This window comes from Centrocercus urophasianus, unplaced genomic scaffold, assembly GCF_019232065.1.
Source record: "Centrocercus urophasianus isolate 14NV4802_14NV808 unplaced genomic scaffold, USGS_Curo_1.0 seq_12, whole genome shotgun sequence".
NCBI lineage: Eukaryota > Metazoa > Chordata > Aves > Galliformes > Phasianidae > Centrocercus > Centrocercus urophasianus.
The window spans coordinates 62,673,427-62,698,324 of record NW_024884364.1 but is presented as its reverse complement, the minus strand read 5'-3'; the positions used below and the strand labels follow the sequence as shown (position 1 = coordinate 62,698,324).

At 42.8% G+C, this 24,898-nt stretch overlaps 1 protein-coding gene across 3 annotated transcripts in view; it reads right to left on the bottom strand.

The window, feature by feature from the left end:
- Positions 1-249: 249 nt before the first annotated feature.
- The window catches only part of NAXD (NAD(P)HX dehydratase), a 50,583-nt gene continuing 25,934 nt past the window's right edge, over positions 250-24,898 (bottom strand). For all 3 annotated transcript variants that reach the window (XM_042809570.1, XM_042809569.1, XM_042809568.1), the window contains 5 exons: positions 13,118-13,168; positions 12,932-13,036; positions 12,449-12,569; positions 4,689-4,809; positions 250-2,598 (listed from right to left, as the gene is read on the bottom strand). In XM_042809570.1, the coding sequence (XP_042665504.1) occupies positions 2,448-2,598; positions 4,689-4,809; positions 12,449-12,569; positions 12,932-13,036; positions 13,118-13,168 (549 nt within the window). In that variant the 3' untranslated portion in view covers positions 250-2,447. The remainder of the gene's footprint in view (positions 2,599-4,688; positions 4,810-12,448; positions 12,570-12,931; positions 13,037-13,117; positions 13,169-24,898) is intronic.

The window sequence follows — 24,898 nt, the reverse complement described above, 5'->3', positions numbered from 1 at the left end:
TGCAGGGTGGCTCTGCGCAGGGCAGCTTGGATCAGCATTCAGTACTGAAACCCAAGGGGCTGTCAGGCGTGGTTTGACGACAGCCATAGAGGCAGTTACCGTGTGAGAGAGAGCAAATGCCTCTTTGCTTTGGCTGCGTGTGCTTTAAAGATAGGGGTGAGGCGACTGTCGCTCTGTGCTGCCATGACCTGGAGGCAACAGCTTTGGGGGGGGGACAAAGGTGCTCAGAACACAGGGAAGCACACAGTGTGAAGTTGCTATATTTTTATTTCCTACTGAAAGGAATTGCTACATTTCCAGAATGTTTAAAAATTGTAACAATCGTTATTTGAGTACATTGGTGAATAACAAAGTTACAGCTCTCGTGAAGACTTAAAAACCAACATGGCAGGTTGAGGTCTGTACTGACGGAGGTCCATCGGCTTGGCCTACAAATGCCATTTTGCTATAATGCCATTTTGATACCCTGCCACTGATGTTCTAGATAAAACCTTTTGCTCAGTGTTCTACAGGAAATCCAGTAGCTGTTTTAAATCAGTTTGCTGATTATTATTATTATTTTTTTTAAAGGAGTTGGGCTTCTCCAATGAAGGGGAAAAATCATGGTACCTTGGTTTCCCCCAGTGTGGTGGGAGGGTAGAAAACTGCTTAAAGTGAACACCAGAAATCCATCTCTTGTGAGTAGACAGGCTCTAATTTAAGAAGTTCTGTGAACCCTCATAGACCAAAAAGAGCAAACATTTAAAAACCCATTTTACAAAATAGGTAACTGGGTTAAAAAGAAAAACAAAACACATTGGGGTGAGGTAGTAGTCACAGTGCATACAGAAGTAGTAATGCTAAGGGCCAGAGGGGCGACAGGCAGAGCAGCCAGGTGCTTTCTGTGGGAAGCTATTGCAAGCTATGAGGACACAATCTGCCCCGTGTGTGTGTCACTGTGCTCCACTCCAGAGCTAGAAAACAGTGGTTGCAATGAATATTTAACACCTGTTTTAACTACAAGGCACACCACTGTGTGCTTGTTCCTGCGTTTCAGTGAGTATATACAGCTGGAGCTGGAGTGCAGGTTCAGTGGTAGCACCATTCCCTGCCAGCTCTCTGAGAGTGCTCAGGATGAACTTGCTCCTCTCTCCATATCGGGGCAATCCTCACAAGCTTTGACTGAATACTCCAACAATATGAAAAATGGTTGTTATGCAGAATGCCATTCAACTTCCCCTTTATATCCAACACTGAATACCTCAAATGGGAAGGAACCCACAGGGATCATCAAGTCCAACTCCTGGCCCCATGCAGGAGTTTCCAGCATTCAAACGCTATGTCAGAGCGGAGCTGTTGTGCCACTGAGCCAGCCAGGTATGTCCCTAACAAACAGGGGCAGACGCAGCTTGGTCACATCTCTGCACAGCTGCCCCACACAGAGCTTTGGCCCCTGCCAGCAATTTTCTGTTCCTGTGGCTCACAGTGCACACAGCTGCCTGCCTTAGCTCTGACATGCAGGGACATACAGGCTCGTATTCCTGTTGGCTAACAGACACCGACCTACATGGTACATCTGTGCTCACGTTCTCAGAGCTCCAGTGCAGCAGCACTTGGGGTCCTACAAAGCTTTGCCATTACACCCAAGAGCCTGAGCCACGTCGGTTCAGCAGCACGGCGTTCCTACCCTGCGTAGCACCTCTCTGAATGAGAACGTGGCACAATTCTTTGTGCCCAGTTCCGGATGACTGAGACCAGCTAAAGGACTAGAAAAGAGTTCTTCTCTCAGGTAAGCATAAATGCTGTTTAATACTAACATACCTACAGTCTATCCTTACTGTGCAATGGGGGAATCTTCCCAAAGCCCAGACCTTGAAGGAAGGATGTCTAGTCAAAATGAATGCTGCCTCTGGGACTGGGAATGGAAAAGGCAACTAGTTACATTCAACATCTAAAGCAACGCTCATGCATTCCCTTTCCAAGGAGGCTGACTTTCTGCTTCTTAAAGTGACTATACTACATGGCAAAACATGAAGTGCAATCGTTAGATTCCAGACAGAGGGTCTAAGGATGAACTCAGGACAACCGTGGTGCAATCTAGGAAATTCGGTTGAGCTGGTGGAAGAATTTCATTCTTACCTAAGTCTTAAGTGCATTGTTTTGCTGTTCATATTTCAGTTATTGCTCAATAACTATCAAAAAGAACAGAGGAATACTTTCAGCTTAGTTTTATTATATTATAACAGATCTGCAACTACAGCTTATTTCAGCCAAAACATTTCTGTATTCCAAACTCTTAAAAAATATCTACATTAATCATATTTTTCTATTCTTAAAAATTAAAAAAAAAATCTACCTAGCATACCGATGCTGCTACAGCACTTGCAGGGTGCATTACTTAAATTCTACTGTAAATGCAATGATTCTTGCAGTCGTCGGTCTTCCTTCTCTTCTCGGCTGCTCTGACCTCAGGTTTCAAAAAGTTTGCTAAAAGCTGTTCCAACTTCTGAAACCATGTCAGAGGCTGTCAATGAACGTCCGAATTTTTGGAAGGCCTGGTTGTTGCACTGCCTCGTCAGAGAGCAAGCTCCAAATGCAGCCACGAGGAAGGGATTTTGACTAAAAGGAAAGAAATCAAATTACAAACCATAGCTGAACGTTCTGTTTCTAAAGCAGTCTTGTGTAAGACTGATCCGGCCAGCGCAAGTAACCCTATAATGGACCAGGGAGCTCCTCAGTGATGGAGCTGGAGCACAACAAGCCCTTATGCAGCCACACTGGTGTAAAAAAGTGCTTAAAAATGGGATGGCAACCCAGCCCTCACCTTAGCTGGCCCCTAAAAAATACCATACTTTTATTTCTCACCCTTGGGTGTAACACTGGAGTTCCTTTCCCCATTAGCAGAGGGGACTCTGCTCTCAGGGACAGCGTTGGGGTCATGGACAATCAGGTGGCAGTCAGTGAGAAGATGTATAAATGCCTCATGAACTGCACAGAAGGTCATTATGTATCATTAGATCAGCTTAACAAGAGTGCTCTAACACCTGAAAGCCACAACAGAAACTCTTGAAGCTCCCTATGTTGATGAGCTACCTAACAGTGTATCTGTGCCTGCCATTCAAGCACTGATCCTCCCCCAAAGAAGGCAGCACAGATATGAGGCCCAGCAGCCTGCACACAGTTCTTATGCTCCCTAACACCAGGTTCATGCCTATGGTATTCCAAAGCCATCACCTCTTACTTACTAGAACCCTGTGTGCTGTACCAGAGTGTCTGCAGAACATGTGCTGGCTGTGCTCATCTCCCCAACAATCCGGTGCATGCCACGCACACAAATGAACTCATCCTTTTCATTATGTAAAATGAAGTTACTCTTTTACTGACAGCTGCAACTTCAGACACACCAACAACCCAGGTTTTGTTCTCCATTCTGGTTATGATTTATGTGATGGAAACAAGGAGGTGATGCTCATTACATTTGATATTTAGCACACTAACTAGAGAAAGATGAAAAGTGGAGCAGGGATCTGGCATTTGCTGCAGTCAGCCACGCTCAGTGGGGCACCCAGCAAGGCAGAATTCAGCCTTAAGCTTCAAAACTGTGCTCAGTCCTGAATACCCTTTCTCCAAATACCCAAGACTGAAAAAATACAGAAAGAACTGGAAAGATACCTAAAAAATGAGACAGACTGCTGTGTGAGGAAATGCTGCAAATACAATCTTTGGAAGAGATGATAAGATGGTAATAGCAACATTTGCTCAGCAAATTAAGTGAAACACTCCACATCTTTTTCTCATGCAAGCTACCATTTCATATACTACCAAAGGGTATATTACTACTGCTGCTACAACACCAGATGGGATGTACAATCACACTAACGACATATTTGAGAAGTACTTGGGGAAATCTTTTTGCTTAGTGGATTAACAAACATAATAAATTACTGAAAATAAGGGTAAACTAAGCGTATTTTTTTTTAAACGAGTATTTAGACTAAGAAAAAGCCTGATGCTTCATTACTTCAGACTGCAGTCTACATTCTTAGCTCGCTACATTCTGGGAAGAAGCACTGTTGTTCCCTAACAACTGCTTGTCATCCTTTACATTTCACTTAGAGCAGCTTCTTTCACAGACCACAAAACTCTACAGACCAAGCAGTCAGATGGGAATTGATGTAACTCAGCAGACAAACCAGCAGCCAGCTGCAGGTGAATGTCTGCTTTATGTATGAGCAAACAGGGCAGCTGCTTGGCCTTAAAACTGTCACCCTCTTGGAACCTGTATTTTGTTTTTGAGTTTCAACCCACCTGCTCCACTACCTTACTTTAGTGAATGCAAGGTAATTCACCAAGTTACAAAAGCAAAACTACATCAAGCTTGGCTCTGAGCTACACAGATGTTACTGAGAGTGACCACTACTTGCTTACCCTTCACACTTCCTGCTTACATTCAGCTGTTTTGGAAACACACCCTCCATATATAAGTGTCTGTGGGAACTGAGCCAAGATCACACTCTTCTTCTGCCTCCAACTTGGGACATGCTTGTCTTGTGATGTACCTCAGCTCCAGAGCACACTTGCAGAACTGCATGGATGCTTCAGACCCAGCGACTCCTCCAATTTTATTTGGACATGTCTAGAGCAGGACTACAGCAGCCGCCACAGGGGAACACAGACTCACAACAAGACATTATTAACAACATCCATACCCGTTCGTTTTTTCTGCTCCAGCCAGAAATGCCCAGTGCGCTAAGACTCCGAGGGAACCAGAAAGGAGGTCTCCTTGTCCTCCACATCTCCGGCTGCTTCCTTCGTGACTGCACACAAGCACTGTGAACGAGCAAACCCAAACCAGTCAGGTGCATTTCTTCTTCTATACACCGTGATACTGCTGCGGCTGTGGGAGCGAAGCTCTGGGGGAACTCACAGGCAGCAGCGTACGCTGAAATACGCTATTTGTTAACAACAACAAAATGAAATTGTGTTCATATTTAAAAACAACAACAAACCACTTTCCAGTTACTTTTCACTCCTTGGTAGTGACGTGGCACAACGCTGTTGCTGTTTCCATTCCACTCAGCCTGCAGAGAACGCTGCCGCCCAGCAGTTTAGTGCTCCATGTTTCCATACACCACCAATGCCGCCATTATATGCACACACACCCCACAGTGGCCCAGATCTCCCCACTGCATGTGTGCATCTCTGCAGAGCCTCAGCCCTTCAGAGTTCACAACAGTAAACCAAGGCGTTTCACATGGAGTAAGTGCAAAATGGAACTCAATTCTGAAGCCACCTGTGCACATCAGAAAGCAAGTTTACTGTAAACAGTCTTTTCTTTAGGCTTTGTAGAAATCAAAGGCAAAAACAGATCTCTGCCGGTCAGCAGCGTCCTGAGAGTCCACGCATGTCTCTGTCAGCAGCGTCGCTGTGGGCAGGTCTGTCAGATAGCAGCTGCTGCCTTTCTGGTTTTGGTACACCAAGGTCCTTGGTCAAACTGATCTCTGTGGAGCTTTAACTAGGAGGGACATGCAGATGGTTTCACTGAATGTAAGACCCTTGCTCTACACTCTCAGCAAGACCAAAAGTAGGAAGCCAGTTATTAGCATACTCCTGGGCAAGCAAAGCACACAAGGCAATACGAAGCAAGGCACGGCTTGTGCCAACAGCTTTCCCCTTGGGATTCTCCAAGGTGTGTAACAGAGCAGCCTAGGAGTTTTGAAGGGATTACCATTCCTATTTTTTAGAGTAACCATGTCTTTCAGATAATGGGAAAAATCTGCCTGCGCACAAACCGAAGGCCTTGCAGGTAAACCTTAAACAGCAAGATTTAAAAAAACCTACTTAACACAAGCAAACCTTCCCAGTTCATTTGCACAGCTCATTTCTTTGTTACTCAGTGCAGCGGAGAATTGTACTTTGCTTCCATTGCTTCCCAACTCTTCCAGCAGTAATTGCTGAGCTCACGAGGCCGGGCAGCTGTGCGTTTTTGCTGCCACGGGGAGGGCAAAGATTCATTAGTCACCACCAACACAGCAGACACCGCTGCAGCGCTCCCAGCACTTAATTTTCCCAATTGCTCTTCTCCCTCCCTTCCCCTGGCCCCCAAATTAAGATTCCGGAGGTGTTTCTCAGTGAGCAGTAGTTAATGTCAAATTTCACAAGTGTAATAACTCTTCTGAGGGTGGTATTTGAAAAAGGTATGCCCTCTTAGGTGGATTTTTTTATTTATTTTTTTTTTAAATACAGTGCTTTGGAGAAATTACCTCTAATTCTGTTACTTTGAAGATGGTATCTCACAGGATTTTCACTTTGAGGTCTTGAACTCCTGGCAGGAGGCAGGATGGAAATCCTCTGTTCAAAAGCTTTGAGGCCTTCTGACTGACAGCTGAGCACAAGCCCCTGCTTATTAGCTGTATGTCACCATCTGCCACTATTCTGCAGCCCCACAACCTTACAGTCAGTTTGGAGCTGTGCAGGGAAGTAAGATCTGCTCAAACTAGGCCAATTATAATACCCCGCGACAAAAAAAGAAGTGCTCTTTTGTTTGTAAGTCTCAAATATGTGCAGAGTACCTCACAGGCAGCAACAAAGGCAGACCTTTGTACTCTGCACAGAGATGGTGGAAAACAAATCCAAGCGATAGCTTCAAAGCAGCAGAATTACAGGAAATTCACTGAATGAGGGGGAAAGGTATAAGGCCTGGCCAGTTCTCGCACAGAGGCTCCACTCCTCAAGGAACATCCCTAAATAAAAGGACGATGAACATTACAACAGGCAGTGTGAAAAGGAATGAAAAGCTCCTCTGAACAACAGTCGCTGTTGAGAGCTTTTGAAACAAAAGAAGGAATCCCACAGCAGCGATGTGACAGCCTGGTGTGCCGCCCAACCCGCACAGGACAAAGTCTTCCAGATGCTTTTCTCAATCTTCTACCACAGTAAGAACACCCTGCTGCCTTCCTCACCCCTGCCAACCCAACACCCCAACTGAATGTGCCCCACTGCCTGCACAGAGCAGCTCTTCAGCCACCACGTGGGTGCCCTCCTGACACCACTGCACCGAGCAGTGCCAAGTGGTGCTGATGCTACCAGAGCTCTGTTAGATCACGAGGAGTGGTGTGGGTTGGAAGGGAGCTTTAAGATCACCCAGTTCCAACACCACTGCTGTAGGCAGGGACGCCTCCCACTAGACCAGGTTGCTCAAAGCCCCATCCAGCCTGGATGGACACGAGTGGACGAGGTAAATAGAAAAACAAGACCTTCAGAGGCAAAAACAGGCAGCCGACGTCAGCTGGATTGAGGTGCCCCTGCTCTGTTTTTGAATAGCTCCCGGCAACCAGATCTGATGTCATTATTTCACTGGGCGATGATCTGAAAAACTAACTCAGTATAATTAATGGCAGACTTTTAATGAAAACCAATTTATGCCAGGCAACCTTCCGAACAAAAAAGTCAACCTGACTCCCTAGCACTATGGAGCACACAGACTTGTAGTAAGCAGCTGAAATAAAAATGCTGTAACTGACAAAATCTCTGAGTGAAATAAGGCAAGAAAGATCGACTACAGCCAGAACAACCACAGCCCCGCTGCAACAATTTCAACACCATTTCAACAATTAAACAGCACGTAAACATTGCCAGAGCCGCATGCAGCAAATACAACACCCTGGCACACAGAGTCACACAGGTTTCTTGCCTACAGAAGTCCATTAAAACAATTTGTAACAACAGGAACAAGAAATGAAGGCTGTCACACTGACAGAATATTGGAAAGTAGAAATTCTCAAGCTTTATGCACTAAACAATTCAACATTGAGCCCCACATTTCCTGGATAACTATGGGAAAATTATTTAGTGGCTCTCTGCCTAACATATATCAGGCCATGGAATAAGTTACCCTCAGTCCCTTTTCAGCATGCCTTGAAGATAAACAATAGCATTTTGGGAAGCATTCAGACCATGGCCTCATGCTACCCTGTATCTCTACCAGCAAGCTTTGAACCAAAGGAGCTCACAGCCCAAACTGTGCAGGCAGATCAAAACCCAAAAGCATGACACATTTATTGCTATTCTATGTTTAATTCAAAACAAAACAACGAACACACAAACAAACAAACAGTCTGTGATGTAAATGAAAATAGCTGTCATGACAGCTTAAAAACAAACAAAACTAGAATTTAGTAGCTTTGCTGATATCAAGCACTGTGAGCTGACTGGGAGGCATGAATTTTGATATCGCTATCTATACACAAGCAGCTTCTAATTCCCTCCAGGCATGAGGCACCTACAGCATCTCCACAATGCCAGCACCTCACCACCCTCTGAGCAAAATATTTCTTCCTAACATCTAAACTAAAACTCCCTTCTTCTAGTCTAAAGCCATTCCTCCTTATCCTATCAATCACTATCAGACCATGCAAAGTTGGTCCCCTCCCTCCTGCTTATAAGCTCCCTTAAACCCCTCAACCGATGTGGAAAAATGTAAGTTGGCTTTTATATAAAGGGTGCTTATACTTTCATATTCACTAATCACACTGCTAAAACTTAGCTAGGTCCTTGAGTGTGAGATATTAGGTAATACAGGTAACATGTGTTAAAAGAAAACAAATTTTGTATTTCTTTCCTTGGATGGGTGCAGGAGCCAGGGAATGGATGCTATAATAGACAAGCAATGACAGGGAGGCAGCAGGCTGAGCTGAGCATGTAGTTGACAACAGAGTGGGACCGTGGATGGTAACCAAGAGCTCTGTTTTGCCTGGACTGCAGAAGCAGGAGTGGAGTTGAAGGCAGTGCCTTTCAGTTACAATCTAGGCAGAATCTACTGGGCAGCCAGAGACTGACAGGCACGGAACAGCTTCTTTTCTAGCCATGTAGGGAATAAATGGCAGAAACTCTTAAGTAGTGTTTGGGGATTCAGGGCAAGAGATATTTTTCACCCCATATCAGTAAACCTTACTCCCTTTCACATGCTCTGCTTTTCTTGTCCATGCTGTTGGGCAACAGGAGAGAAATGTTTTGGTATAGGCTCCAGGTAGGAGAAGACAAGAGGCAGCAACTGGCTGGTTACAGTGAGCCCTGCATTGGGAAAGGAGGAGAGAACAAACGCAGGTGCTGGCAAAAGTATAGGAAAGACTCATCATAGCATTAAATCAAAATGAAACAAAAACCAAAAAACCCCAAACAATCAACAAAATAAATTCTCTACTTCAAGGACCCAGCCAAATTTTAAACTTGCTAGGAAATAAGATGGGTATAACCACACTTTATTATTGCCCAGTTCTCCAGTGAATAATAAAAAGAAAGCCTTAGAGAGCTGTGCCATAGTGAATAAAAGCTGACTTACCCTTTCCCCATAGGCTGAGTACTCATTCCTACCCTGGTCAGTGATGGCACTGATATCACCTACTAAGAGCATGGTGAAGCTCATCTTTGTAGAGCAGGGAATCAACAAGTGTAGACCAAGCTATAATGCGAAATTGCAAAAGGAAAGAGAAAAAGAGTATATAAAACTTAATTTAAAATCTTGCCAATTACGTTTACAGGGCAGTTGGCAGCTCATAACTGAAACTGAAACATTTTAGGAGAGCCTCATTTGTAGTGGAGGATCGTTACTGATTTTACAGAGGCCACGTATGTGATTCAGTTCTGATTTTAAGGCTTCAAAGAACCTCTTGAATCATCTGATGTGATTTGTATAAAACAACCTTAAAGGTGTCCTGACATTTTACAGTTTGGGAATTTATCAGCATTCTTGATATGCTATTCCCATAGCTAATTTCTTTGACTCTTAATAAAATCTGCCTTACTTGTGATGTGAGTTTGTTTAAACTTCAGCTTCCAATCAGAGCTTATTGTGCTGGTTTGTTCTGATTACAGTTATCTGCTAACAGCAACCCTTCACCAACAACGCCTGTACTTCCAGCTCACTATCAAAGCACTTTATGACAAAGGTAAATTGTCAAATGTATTTCCTACAGACACATGAATAAAAGTACACTGAAAAAAACCCACTACAGTCAGATCTAAGCTAAAAAGTATTCACCAAGCCATTGTTTTCCCTGCTGCAAAGCCCTGCCTCCTCAAAAAGCTTTCCTTCCACACCAGCCAAGCACTGCACGCCACAGTTACATGCCTAAGTTTGCAATTTCTACTTTTTCTGGAGAGCAGTGACACTTAATTCTTCAGAAAGTATGCATGCATTATCTGCCCAAAGGAGAACGTTTAAAAGTGATGCTAGACATCACAGTATTGGTGTGCTAGGCACAGGAGCTCAAGCACGAAAGGCCTAAAAACAGATAAGGCTAAAGCATGATAGACAGAAGATGATATGAAAAATAAAAGGCAAAAGGAGAACACAGATGTTTTCATAATATTTGGTTGTGCTCAGGGGACAGTGCCTGATCCAGTGGTCTGCATTTCCCTCACACTGGAATCATCACGTATGTTGTCTCAGCTGAAAAATAACGACATCAGATCAAAAGGACAGACAGATGAAAAAAGCAGTGAGTTAAGAATGGAAAACCTGGGAGAGAATTCAAGGTCAGAGACACAACAGCATGCTCTGTGCTGCATTGGAGGAGCCCTTCAGAAATCAACCAACGGCGTTTCTCACACCCAGAGAACGTTTTTGTTAAAAGGAAGCTGAAGTCTTTTCTGCAAAATTCTCAGGAGCTCTTTACCAGCAACACAAAACCTAAACACAGTGTTTGCAGTAGACACTATAATCTGTATTCAACTTGACAACTGCTTTCTCGTGGCTCAGCAGTGCTACCTGTGACGTCTGCAATTCAGGAGAGAGAAAGCCATCAATCATATAACCAATGTAAGAACACGAACGCGGCCTATAGCTGTATCAAACAATTGCTACAAAGGCACAGAGTTGTTTTTACTTCAAATTAAAAAGCTGCTTTGCTAAGAGAAATAAAATCAGAATGTTAGACAAAGGAAAAAAAGGTGGGGGGGAAAATAACAGTGAAAGCCCCAAAAAGACATGAGACACGAGATTTGTGCCAAGCCTGACCATTCAAAATTGAAATTGCAGACTTTTAGTTGCTTCCTCCCTTTTTTGAACCTTGCACGACAAGAGACAACAGATACTGAGTGTCTCCTCTCTGCAGCAAGCGCTGAGAATATACTTCTCTCAACAAGAGCAACCCAGAAGAACAGAGAGGTACGAGGCAGTGGGCTTCGTCCAAAGTGTCACCCAGTTTTCCCAACAGTCATCACAAAAGCAACAAGCCTGCACAAAAAGTAACATGGTTGACAGAAAAACCACAGGAAGATTTGCTGCAGTATTCTAAAGGTCTCTAACTGACCTAAACTGGAGCCATGGTATTTCTTCCTCTGGCATGGATCATTCTCCCTTAAGCGTGGACTGATAGTCCAAGGCTGCGAACCAAGTCTGCCGTTGGTACAAATATGACAGCAGACCTTATATAAGGCAATTTGGGTGCTGCACGACCCAAAGTCCTTCACCACACAGCCATAACTACACTGTTTCCAATCTCAGCTTGCTTCAAAGTCTGCTACAGTATCTGTGCTAATGGGGCTATGTGGAAGGTGACTCTGCACAAATCAACTGTGGTACTATGCGTGTTTTTCTAGTTATAAAAGACTCCCATTGCTCCTAATAATAAAAAAGGATATGCAAAAAGATTCTGAAAACATCAGTATTTATCAGAGTTCATTTATCAGCATTTCAAGTAATTAGGGGCAGGGCTGCTGCTTGTTATGTATGTGAAATAATGCCATGCATTCAAAATGGGATGAAGACACTCATGAATTCATTTTATACTTATGCCAGCAAACAATCTTAACATAAGACAAGCAGCTAATTTCATTAAGTACACTTAAACTGTATTAGTAAGTGACAGTTTTCAAAAGTTGTAATGATGATCTAGAGCTAAATTAAAGAAAAGTTGTCAGGGCTAATATATAACTCATACAGGTACATACTAATCTACAACCCCACGGAGGACAGTAACAAGCAACTAAGCAGTCCATGAACCCCAGGACATCCTCTTTTCAGACACATCAATACATGGTGTAACAGCATTATTCTGCATGGATTTAGCAGTGACACCTGCACTTAGACCATCTCAGTGAAGGACTTTTAAACAGCTTATAAAAATAATGAACGGGGGGTTGAAACTTGGTGATCCTTGGGGTCCTTTCCAACCCAAGCCATTCTATAATTCTGTGAATGAGTTTCTTAATATGCATTTAATGTAAGACACTGGTTACAGCCATTTACACTCAAAATAATATCAGCAACTTTTTTTCAGCAAGTAAATTGCTCTTTTTAAAATACCAACTTACATAAGGCACCTAAAGGTGATCTGCAAAGACAGCCTTTCCCTCCTTTCTCAATTGTCAGAATACAACCAACCAGTTATTATACAGTCAGCCACTGGCCTTCAACTGAAAACAAACAAACAAAATCACACTGCTGAGAGCAAAAGGTTTCACTTACCTTTCTCTCCATCTGAAATAAGATCTCGTTCTCCCTTTTGAACAACTGTCAAATTCCCCAAGGCTTGGCTGAGTCTTAAAACACATCCATGATGATCACTACTGTCTACGGGGTCTCTAAGCTATAACACAAGAATTCCACACACAGTACGTATTTTATTACTAGAACAAAACATTCTAACACACACGCTAGCTACTTCAGCATGTGTGGGGAAAAGAAAAACCATCATCATCAGTCTTTCCAGGTATTTTTACTCTATACCCATCACAGTGCCAGAAATACCTAAGAAATGGTCTCCCATGAAGGAGAGCTCTGTTTAAGAATATGTATTGCTGATGCAATTATGCCCCAGAATGAAAACCCAGACAATGCTTATCTTGCATATAAAACCAGCATGTGATGTTTAGCCCAGTAATTGGGTGCTTAAAGCCTTCGAGACTAAACTTGTGTGTACTTAAGTATCAAAGAAGGGAAACAGCTCACCATGGCCTCATACAGTCTGCTAAACTCCATATAGTTAGGAGTAAGAATAGCTCGCTGGTACCCTTGAATAAGAGAAGGCTGCTGGGAAATAAGCCACAATCCATCCTGCAAGAAACAGCAAGAAAAACATTTTCTGAATGGATTCTTAAATGTCAAAGCCACTGAATCAATCAAAAATATACTTACAGCATCGATAATGATAGGAATTCCTTTCAGTTTTGATTTTTCTATAATAGCCTGCAAAAAAAAAAAAAATGCAGGTAACTTTAAGACACTTGCATTTTCTTCCTGTCTAAAAGGTAGGTGCTGTACTGTAAGTCTGGTCATATAACATGCTTTTTAACAGCAAAACAAATTTTATTATGTTCTTTAAAGTAAAAGAAGGCATTTTCATATCCCTTGGTAATTTTACAGTGGCATCATTCCCTCCCTAGTTCAAGCAGTCACAAGAAGGCTCCTACACACAATTGACACAGCGGTACTGATAAGCAAAGAAGAACACAATGCCTAACTCACTCCTCTGATGCAGGAGACTCATGATGCCAACTTAAGTCACATATAGGAAATGTACATCTCCAAGTAACAAAGGAGAGAAAAGTCCAAATGAGTAACGTCAATTAATTAATTTCCAGGGTACTATATGTACCTCTGTTCTTACAGTCAAAATAAACACAGCCCACAATGCTTCCTGTAAATTACTAATGATGGAATACACATAGCCCCATTCACTCCTACACAATTCTAATTTTTCCAGTTGCAGTAGCAATGTTTCCCTTCTGTATTTAAATAGATGACCAGAACACAGCAGCGTGCTTCCAACCAACATTACTTCTGCTCGTTTGGGCACAGTTTTCATGTAAGCGTGAGACTGAAACACGACCCACTGCAACAAGCCTGAGGGCTTCTCTCAGTACACAGCTGCAGCTGCGTTAGGAGCCACTACAGAATATAAACCTCTCCATTACATGCACACACTTGCACAGGTCTCAGCTTGGGCTGCATTTCACAGACTACCAGCTGTAACCCCCTCCTGGGATTCCAGGGGAATGCCACAGGTCCTCTTTTGTATTCAGCTGCTTGTATAACTCTGAATAGCAAATTTCATACAACTCATACCATTCAGCTACTACAAAAATATTCAAATTTACAAATAAGTGTATTCAGCAGCTGTGTGAGGAACACAGCTAGCTAGCTGTGGCATAACTGAACACTTGGTAGACTCTCTCAGAAAGATTTAAAAAAACTTACGAGATAAAAGAATCACAGAATTGGCCTGGGCTGAAAAGGACCACAATGATCATCTGGTTTCAACCCCCTGCTATGTGCAGGGTCACCAACCACCAGACCAGGCTGCCCAGAGCCACATCCAGCCTGGCCTTGAATGCCTCCAGGGATGGGGCATCCACAGCCTCACTGGGCACTCAAAGCCAGGATGGATTGGACTTTGAGCAACCTATAGTGGGAGGTGTCTCTGCCTATAGCAAGGGGTTGGAACTAGGTGATCTTTAAGGTCCCTTCCAACCCAAACCATTCTATGATTCTTTATTCATTAAAATTATCCCATCACAGAAACTGGACTGCTTTGTGCCTGCTGTTTTAACTTAATTTAAATTACATTTGATTTGACTCAATGGTTACATTAAGAAAGTGCTGCGGATCTAGCACCCAGGTTTGTATTTTTTCTGTGTAAATGAATGTTACACATCCACAAGTCCAATTACCTTTGAACTGTAGGCTCTTCTTAGTAGATATTATATAGCACTGAACTCCAAGAGGTTAACAAGATAATGTGTAAGAAGAAACATCCCCCAGAATTTTTGATGACATGGATACCATTCACTGCAACCTCATTTTTTAACCAGTTTTAATTAGAAAGAATATTTTTTGTTCATTAGCAGCTTCCTCAAATTTCTTCAGTACACTTAAAATGACTAGTGTCCCACTTCCAATTAAGATGAATCCTCAGTTTATTCTGGTTTCAGCATACCAATCTTTCTTAATGCTTCATTTTTCAGAACAGAATAAACATTTCTCCTAACCAAGTCTGATGGAAGACACCTCAGAAGTCAGTACCTTTCCAAACAATTCTTTTAACTTTATTTTCATTAATCCAATGAATTAATTTTGCCAAAGTGTTTTCTGCTTCTGAAACAATTAAGGTTTGGCTGTTGCTGTTACTGTCTGGTCCCCTGACTACTAGCTAGAATTTCTCTTTACTATATATATATAACAACAGGTTAAATCAATGAATTCTGAAGGCTCACTGTTCACCTCAAGAATTTACACTTAAGGGAAAAAAAAAGGTGGAATTTACAAGCACAGGAGGTACAGGTAAATAGCTTCTGGAAAGCCAGGTCACTGGCACACCCCAGAGAAATAAGACATTTCTTTCTAACAACATTTTGAACTCCCATTTCTCTAACATGCTCTCCACAATCTAAGCGAGGCATTTGACCTCTGCTCTGAAGAAAAATTCCATCTTGTTAAGTAAAATCTACTGGCCAAGCAACTTCTGCTGTGTACTGAGCCTCTGAGGTATCAATTTCTAATCTCACATTGAAGCAATCTTTGTTTTCTCTTTCTCCCTTTATAAATCAAACAGGGGATACAAAGTCCATTCCCTTATTTAGAAAGCTTTTTTTAATTCAAAAAAAAGAAAAATCCAAAAGTAATTATTTTCATTTCTTCCTGTTCCATAAATCCAGCCAGAAGCTGCCTGTTGACAGACAAGGAACCTCACAGAGGAAGTTGTGGGGAGAAAAGGGATAATGTGGTAACCACAAAAATCAGAAATAAGAGAGCTCTCATAACATAATCACCTCCTGAAGGGCACGATATTCATTGGAGAACCTCTGCTTCTTATCGATTGTGGACAGGATTCATCTCACCTGCTGCCATTTAAAGGCCAAAAGGCTCAGTACAGGAGTGCATCTGGCTTAGGCATTGCATTTAGGGTGGCATGGATCACCTGCAGATGTATCTGTCCCTCCTCAGTTCTCATAGAGAGAGCAGAGAAAACTTACTACTGTATTTTCAGGAATCAAGAATTAAGTGAGACGACCCCCCCCTCCACCTTTTCAACACTCCATTACTGCAAATGCAGCATACAAGAGTTATTTTAATAAGAGGTGCTTACAGCAACAATGGCTACATCCTCTATGGGGAGTGTTTTATTTCTGGAAGCAGAAAAATGAATTTTCATCTGAAAATGCACCTCCATGTTCAGCATGGGCTTTCCTGTGTTAATACTTAGAGTGATTAGAAGAACCTTCATTGTGATTGTATAATAAATACAGCTCAGGATAACTTCACTTTCCACCAAAATCTATTTAATGTTGTCTAATAGGACTCCTCCTAAGAGCAAGAACTAGCTGCTCATTTCTGTCCCAAGCAATAATCACTTACATGGGAAAGGACTTAGAATATTGCTAATTAAAACAACTAAGAAATTTTGCTAATAAAACACCCAAATTCCAAAGTTAAGGTAGGTCTGCACACAATTAGACACCAGCACATACAGCTATGAATGATGAAACTAAACACTGCCTTTTGAAACGACCCGAGATTCACACACCTCCTGAAGGTGCTGTAAGGGACAACCTTCCACACGGTTAGCATTTGCTAGTGGCCAGAAATACCTGACATTTAGGAATGCCCAAAATAGTGTCCTTTGGTGAGTACAATTTTTAGTGGAGGTCCTAAAAGGAAGGGAACCAGAGAAGATAAAATTATACTCAATCTACTCCCACTCTACTCTTGAAACACACAATTCCCTGAAAAATCTTTCTCCTGTGACTGGCCATCTGGGACTTGTATGCCAGCAACCTACTCAGTAAGAACTGAGAAACAAGCTGTGTTACAGCAGGAGCCAGTGCTCTACCTGGATAAAGGTAACCCCTTACTGTAACTGGGAAAATTTACAGAGTAAGGGCAAAGAATCTTCATGTTTATCCCCTGAAACACAACGCATTAATTTCAGTAGAAATCTCTGTTCTCTGTTCCAGCTTTCAAATGGCAACTATAAAACAGACTGCCAATAGAAATAGAAAGCCAAATTTCAATTCTTTGTTGAAAAACGAAACAAAACTCACTGAAACAGGACAAGGGGAAATGGCTTTAAGCTGGAAGAGGGTAGATTTAAACTAGATATTAGGAAGAAATTCTTTACTGTGAGGGTGGTAGCACACTGGAACAGGTTGCCCAGGGAGGCTGTGGAAGCCTCCACCCTGGAGGTGTTCAATGCCAGACTGGAGGGGGCTTTGAGCAACCTGGTCTAATGGGAGGTGTCCCTGCCTATAGCAGGGGATTGAAACCAGGTGATCTTAAAGGTCTCTTCCAACCCAAACCATTCCATGATTCTATGAAAACCAGAACCAAAAATACATGAAATCAAGATCATCCATGCTGGAAAGGACCCGGTGAGGAAGAAGCTTGGAGAAACAAATGGGCAGGATACTACTGAAAGAAGAGAAGGTAAAAAATGGAAAAAACCCAGCCCACTGAATGATTTATCCAGTCTACAGCCTGTGACCTTTGCCTTGAAACACAATGGTCATCAATGTCTCAGTAATAAAGACATGCAGGACTCTTGCACAGATTCACCATTCTAATCAGAAAAAAGGGAGTGGACTGATATGAATGAGTATAAGACACTGTCTGCAAGAAACAAGAACTAGGAGCAGAACGGAGGGAACATTTCCATTCCCTCCATGGGGAAGGAATGGACTGCTGTGGAGCTCCCGGGGACAACTGGAGGACCAGACTGCCAAGGAAGTCTTCAGAGAGCATGAATCCCAAGGCACAAGGAACAGACACCAGGCAGCATGCTCAAGGAACATCCACAGCTTCTTACAGCCGGTCAGAACACCTCCCACCTGCTTCATGGATCAGCAATAGCACATGTGTTCTACTTACTCTGCCTTTGTTCAACAGTATACAACCTGGCTCTCAATGGGATCACAGAAAAGACCATCACGTACTGTTCTGCCCACATCTGACTTAAGTGTACTTTCCTGCTTTTTAAATTAGATGTGCATGGGCAGAAAGAATATCTGCAATGATACTTGAAATATTAGTAGTAGTAAACTTGTGGTTTTCCTGATGAACTGGTTTAGCTACACAATAACCTTGGCGTTCAGTATTTGAAAGGGAAAAATAAGGAAATTGAGGTCAATGGTTTCAAAAAAAGATTGAATCTTAATGAAACAAACAGAAAACCACTGTAGCAGCATATGAAGCAGCAACATTTATCTCACAATTGTAATTAATTTTCTCTAAAGATATATCACACTCTCATCGTTTTACCTTGCAAAGGAAAGATACTGTAGGCAAGGTTTCCTTTACTGACACCAGCAATAAACAGTGCATTTGTTAGGTCCCTTAAAAAGAGCCACGTCCCAGACCATTCCTGGCAAAATTCCTTAACCTGTGTGTTTGAAGACAGTTCAAAACTCAGCATACCATAATACTGGATAGCACTGACCACAAAATCATCCTAACACCCCAGTAAGCAGTATACCCTTGCTATAATCTCTATAAAAAGTGCATTCTATTTCAATCTGAAAATGCCAAGTATGCATCTAAATTTTCTGCTAGATATTCCAAAGTAAAGACAAAATATCTTCAGTGGGCTACTGAGCAGATGAGGTCTTTTAAACAACAGTTTGCATGTCTACAACTCATCAGCAACCAGACTTCTGTGAATAATGTCTTCACTTGTCCAAATAGGTAACTGTCAGATGCCCTTGGCACCTGGGCACTATGTACCTTGCAACCAAGTCTATTTCATGTACCTGGAACTCCAGCCAGCTGAGGCCTGCAAAGTTCATCAGCATTACAGAATTATTTGAGTTGGAAGGGACCTTTAAAGCTCATCTAATCCAACTCCCCTGCAACGAACAAGGGCATCTACACACCCACAGCTCAATCAGGTTGCTCAGAGCCCTGCCCAGCCTGACCGTGGATGCCTCCAAGGATGGGGCACCCACATTTCTGGGCAACCTGTTCCAGTGCCTCACCAACCTTATTGTAATAAACCTTCTTCTCATATTCAGTTTAAACATCCTTTCTTTTAGTTGGAAACCATTTTGTCCTATCACCAGAGACCATGCTTTAGCAGTCCCCTTCCTTCTTATAGCCCCCCTCTAGATACTGAAAGGCAATTATCAGGTCTCCCTGGAGCCTTCTCCAGCCTGAGCAGCCCCAGCTCTCTCAGCCTGTCCTCACAGGGGAGGTGTTCCATTCCACAGATCATTTCTGTGGCCCTCGTCTAGATGTGCCCCAACAGGTCTGTGCTGAGGACTCCAAATCCAGATGCAGTACTCTAGGTGAGGTTTCAGCACAGAGTAGAGGAGCAGGTTCACCTCCCTTATCCCACTGGCCATGCTTCTTTTGTATATGGTTGGCTTTCTGGGCTGTGAGGGCACACTGCAGGGTTGTGTCCAGCTTGCCACCCACTAGCATCCCTAAGTCCTTTTCAGCAGGGCTGTGCTTTATCCTCACATCCCCCAGCTTGCACTGATTTGGAGAGTGGGGGTGAGTTCCCACAATCCAGGTGCAAGACCTTGCACTTAGATTTGTTGAACCTCATGAAATTCTCCTGGGCCCACTGTTTAAGCCTGTCTAGATCTCTCTGGATGGCATCCCATCCCTCAGGCTTGTCTACTGCATTGCACAGCTTGGTGTCATTTGGGAACTTGCTGTACTCGATTCCCACTGTCGATGTCATTGACAAAAATATTAAAGAGCATTGGTCCCAGTACTGACCCGAGGGTCAGTTATTCTACCCTGCAGTTCTCTGGCAGGGTAATCAAAGAGGCTGATAGAATCATTCTCCAAAAGCACAGATACTAGTTCAGAAATATTGGCGACACCGAGGTGACTGACATTACAGTTTAGCTCCACTGTTCATCATGTGCTACTAACCCAAAAACAGTGGGCTGACCTGGGATCTCATCTGACTAAGCTGGAGTAGCCAGACTTGAGGCAGCACACTCCCTACCAGCTCCTACAGATGGGCACTAAAACCACTAGGAAGTATTTCTGTGTTCCTTGCTTCGAGCCTGGAAAAATGCAGAGTTAGCACGGACTCAGCTTCATAGAGGTCAAGAGGCAGCTCTGTGGCAGAGATGCTTGGAAAATGGGCTTAGCAAGCACAAGTTAGTCATCTTGAACAGCTTGAGACAGGCAAATACTCCAAGTCCAGGCTGTGCTCAAGGCTACAGCCACAGCTGCTGGGGATGGCGGGGTGGGCAGGGAAAGGAACATCCCTAAACAGCATAGCTTTCACAGAATCACAGAATGGCCAGGGTTGGAAAGGACCTCAAGGACCATGAATCTCCAACCCCCTTCCACATGCAGGGCCACCAACCTCCCCATTTAACACTAGACCAGGCTGCCCAGGGCCCCATCCAATCTGGCCTTGAACACCTCCAGGACGGGGCATCCACAACCTCTCTGTTCAGCCTGTTCCAGCACCTCACCACTCTCTGTAAAGATCTTCCCTCTGACACCCAACCAAAATCTCCCCTCCCTTAACTTAAAACCATTTCCCCTCGTCCTGCAGTTATCAACCCTTTCATAGCTTTAATACAGAAGGTTTAAAAAATATGTGAAAACTGAAGTTCCACTGCTTCGCATCGGAGCCACCTTCCAAATTAACTGCTTTTTTAAGCTACTGGTGGAAACATGCAGTTAACTTCAAAAGGACCTGCTCTGGTCTCTGTTAGTTCCCACACAGTGATCCAAGAACTCACCCTCCTTCCAAAATTGAGCAATGTCAATTGAAGTCTTGCTTTGTGGGCAATTTATATATATCAGCTGCCCAACTGCCTCAGTTTTACTTATATACTCCTGTATGCATAACTATAACTAGCTCATTAATCACTCCCAGCTCTCGAACCTTACATATGAGATGATTAACTACTGATCACCACTCATACTACCTGAATGAAATAAACATTTAACAGAGAAAAATATCCCCTCCCTGACACAAATAGCATCTTTATCCATACTTTATGTGGCATTCAATGTACCTGGGTCTTTTGTCTTTTAACTCTAGTATCACATGCTGGGCCCTTCTATCCAAAACTGCAGGTACACAGGAAAATATTTCATTTAAACAAGGCAGATGGTGAGAACAACTTTCCTAAAGAGTACCCTGCTACCTCATCTAGTGCTTTGGGAAATGTTAGAAGCTGCTGTTCAAACTAACAGGACTGAAAGTGCCGTAGATGGCAGTTATCAAAACAGTTCTGTTCTACATAAAGAGAAAAATATGAAACAATGATCTACTTGTAGATTCTCTGTTTGAATTTATAGCAGATCATCTGCTGACTTGGAGGAGGAACTGCAGCTTAACGTTTGCCTCAATCATATGCTAAAGTTAAAAGTGATGTAATTGAAAATAACATCTGAACAGAAAAAGCAAAAGCCTCCAAAATGCTATTCCAGTTATGCAGAAAAAAGAACACTCCTTTTTAATCACCTCCCCCCCCATCAAATTCATGCACAACTAGAAACCACTTGGGATGCTATACTTCAATATTCCCATCCCTAAACTCATACAAATCCGGCTTAAACGATAATCTTGTTTACTCCGATCTTAAGTAAGAATTCTGAATCAGAATGAACAAATGCACTAAGTTTTCACATGCTGTCTCACCCACTGAACACTTAAGTCAGAAAGCAAACTCCTTAAGGTTTCCAACTTACGGTTGGTTATGTTAATGTTCAATTTGGCTTAAGATATTCCTGGTGAGTTGCTGGCATTTTGCCTTAAAATGAAACAAATAGACTTAATTTTAATTCTGTAAGTTATCACTGCCAATTTCCATTTTTTGGAAATTCCAATTTTTCTTTTACAGTTTCTTGCTGAATACTGCTCAGAAAGAGTTGAGAAGGCATTCAATGCCAACGCTTTCCTTATGAACATCTTAAGCTTCAAAATCAAGTTAGACAACAATACAAGCCTGCACACAGAAAGCAAATAAACATCCCACTTAACCGTGAATGACTTTCATCAAGACCCATTACATATATTAGAGAATAAATCCTGCTTTCAAGCTGCATAAACCTGTATTTAAGGTTCTGTTAGCATATTTTCAAACACTGTTCTTCTAATCAACACATCTGTGTTGAAGCTACTGAATACTAATAGTTCTGAGCATAAGCAGCAATATTGCTTAGCATAACCAACAGCATTTATCTGCCTAGGGCTGGTGTTCCCAAGTTGTACCTGCACCAGTATAACTCCTACAGAAACACAACTCTATCATATCCCTGCACCTGTCTCATCCTAAGTGAAGATCTCCTCAGCCTAAATCCTGAAGCTGCGGGGCCTGAGGTGGGAAATGAATCCCACCAACAAAACAGAAAGGCTGATACTTCATTTGAGGTGGGACCAGGAATCCACTAAAAGAAAAATCTTCAAATGGGATCTATGGAGGTGATCCGTGACAATGGCCCAAACTTCAGTTACTCCCAGCAAGAGGTACTTAAAGCCAAGAAAATTCCATGCAACCATAACTAAAGATTCAAGAGAAAATGAGTTTTCTGAAGCGTATATTCCAGCAGATAGAGATCTTCAGTAGAAAAAGCTCTTTGAATAACTGGTGTGGGAGCCTCAGGAGGGTAGCATTAGGGAAGGTGAGAAGGCTGGTGTTATCTATCAACACCAGCGGTCAGAAATGGCAGCCAGGAAAGGCCTCAGTCAGGAGAAGAACCTCAGCTGGTATTCCACACATTTTATTGGAACTAAAACAAAGCTTGAGCATTGAGTAAGAGGAATGAGCGTGCAGTTTGAGAACCCAGTCGATTTTACCCTGTAACATGAGTTACACAGAGCTACTTTGCTATCAGCCATTACCTCTCATACAGAATGAAAGTAAGCCTGCTCTGCTGAGAACAGCAATTTAGCTTTGCTGCTGTAAGATGAAACACAGAAAGGCTGAGTCCAGGATTCAGTGCTACTAGTTCAGGAAAAGAGGCAATGAGCCCAGTGACAACAGAAAATGATTTTAACATCAGACATGCTTCAATTAGGATAAGGCTCTTCATAAGGACGAATGCTTTTCTCTACCTGATACCAACAATAACTGCTATTCCAACAGCAATTCTGTACCAGTCCACTTGAGAACAGAGCCAGTAACTACCCAATAAGAGATTCACCAAACTCAGAAGCAGAAAATTTGTCAGGAATATCACACTCATGACAGAATGAGAAAGGGAAAGATACAAAAAGAGGCTGGAAAGTGATAAGCACATAGTGAAGCCCATAAACACGTAACTGCCAGGCAGCAGGCAGATGCAGAACATCCGAAAGCATGAGGAATCATTGATTGCTCTTCCCAAGGACTACACAGGGAAGATAAAACTCCTTTCCAAAGTCTTCTTAGGAGCTGCATTCATCATCCTGCAGCACAGGAACTTGGTTCTCTCACAAATCTGAGGAACTGCTCTTCAGGTGGGAATTACCCTGGTTCAATTCAACTCATGCTACAAGAAAAACCAGATCACTGTAAGACCAGAAGTACAAACATCCCTGAAATGGTTGAATAAAAGTCCTTGTGGTGGGCAGATAAGATAGGGGCACAGTACTTCCATGTGAAATAAAAGGAAAATAGCCAATAACTTTAGAAACATGCTGCCTTTAAGCACTGACGGGCAACAGTATGAGCAACCTTGGCCTTGCTTGAAAGACAGCTAAACTGTCTCAACAGAGTCTAAACCAGCACCAGCTGCATACCAAGGGCAGTGAACACAAGGAAGCAGTGGTACTTTTGTCTCCAGCCAATATCAGAGACATTGAAGGGGAAAAAGAGATAGCCTGATGTTGCCTACAAGGAAGCTGGCTGCGGAAGACAAGCTCTGCAAAGGATGTGACAAAGGCACTTTGGAAGACTGAAGCAGAACAGGGAACAGAGACAATTCAATCTGCATGCTCCAGAGCTGAGAAGTGGAGGAGAAATGATCCTTTGTTCCTTCCTCTTTCAGTGGAATAGCTTGGACTGCTTATTTGCTCCAGGAGTCAGAGGTCAAGTCTAGAGCTTCTATATCTGCATGGAATCCAGCTTGACAAGTATTTGGACCCAACAAAAGATTTAACTGCTACATTTTTTTTGTGAAACTGCAGACTCTGATCCTGCAAACCCATACCTAGGAAGCATCAGATCTCACTCAGGCAGCTAAGGAGTAGTATGTAAAAGTTTTAGCACAGGCTCATAAAAGAGAGTGGGATATAACTTTTTGAGTAGCTTCTCCTAACAGGCCTTGTAAATAGAACTATAACCAAAATCAGTCAACCGTAGGAAAAAAAAAACTAAGAGTATGCCTTCAAAAAGTATCACTACACTCAGGAAAAGCATAAAAGAAAACTGATCATAAAATGCTTCTTTTCCAAAAGGTTGTTGAAAGGACTTGAAACACCATGCCCATGGAGGGCATTAACACAGTAGCCTTTCTGTGTCAGAAAGGAGACTATGAGAAAGAAGGGGACAAACTTGTTAGTAGTCTGTTGTGATAGGACAAGTGGAAATGGTTTCAAACTAAAGCAGGGGAAATTTAGACTGGATATAAGGACAAAAATTTTTACAATAAGTGTTGCAAAGCATTGGAAGAGGTTGCCCAGAGACATGGTCAATGCACTCCCCCTAGGCCAGGCTGCACCAGGCCCTGAGCAACCTGATCAAGCTGCAGGTGTCCCTGTTCACTGCAGGGGAGTTGGAAAAGATCTTTAAAGTGCCTTTAATCTCAAACAGTTCCTTGATTCCATAAGTGAGAAGGAAGTAGGTATATCATAAAGATACAGAACCACAGAATGGCCAGGGTTGGAAAGGACCTCAAGGATCATGAATCTCCAACCCCCTGCCACATGCAGGGCCACCAACCTCCACATTTAATACTAGACCAGGCTGCCCAGGGCCCCATCCAACCTGGCCTTGAACACCTCCAGGGACGGAGCATCCACAG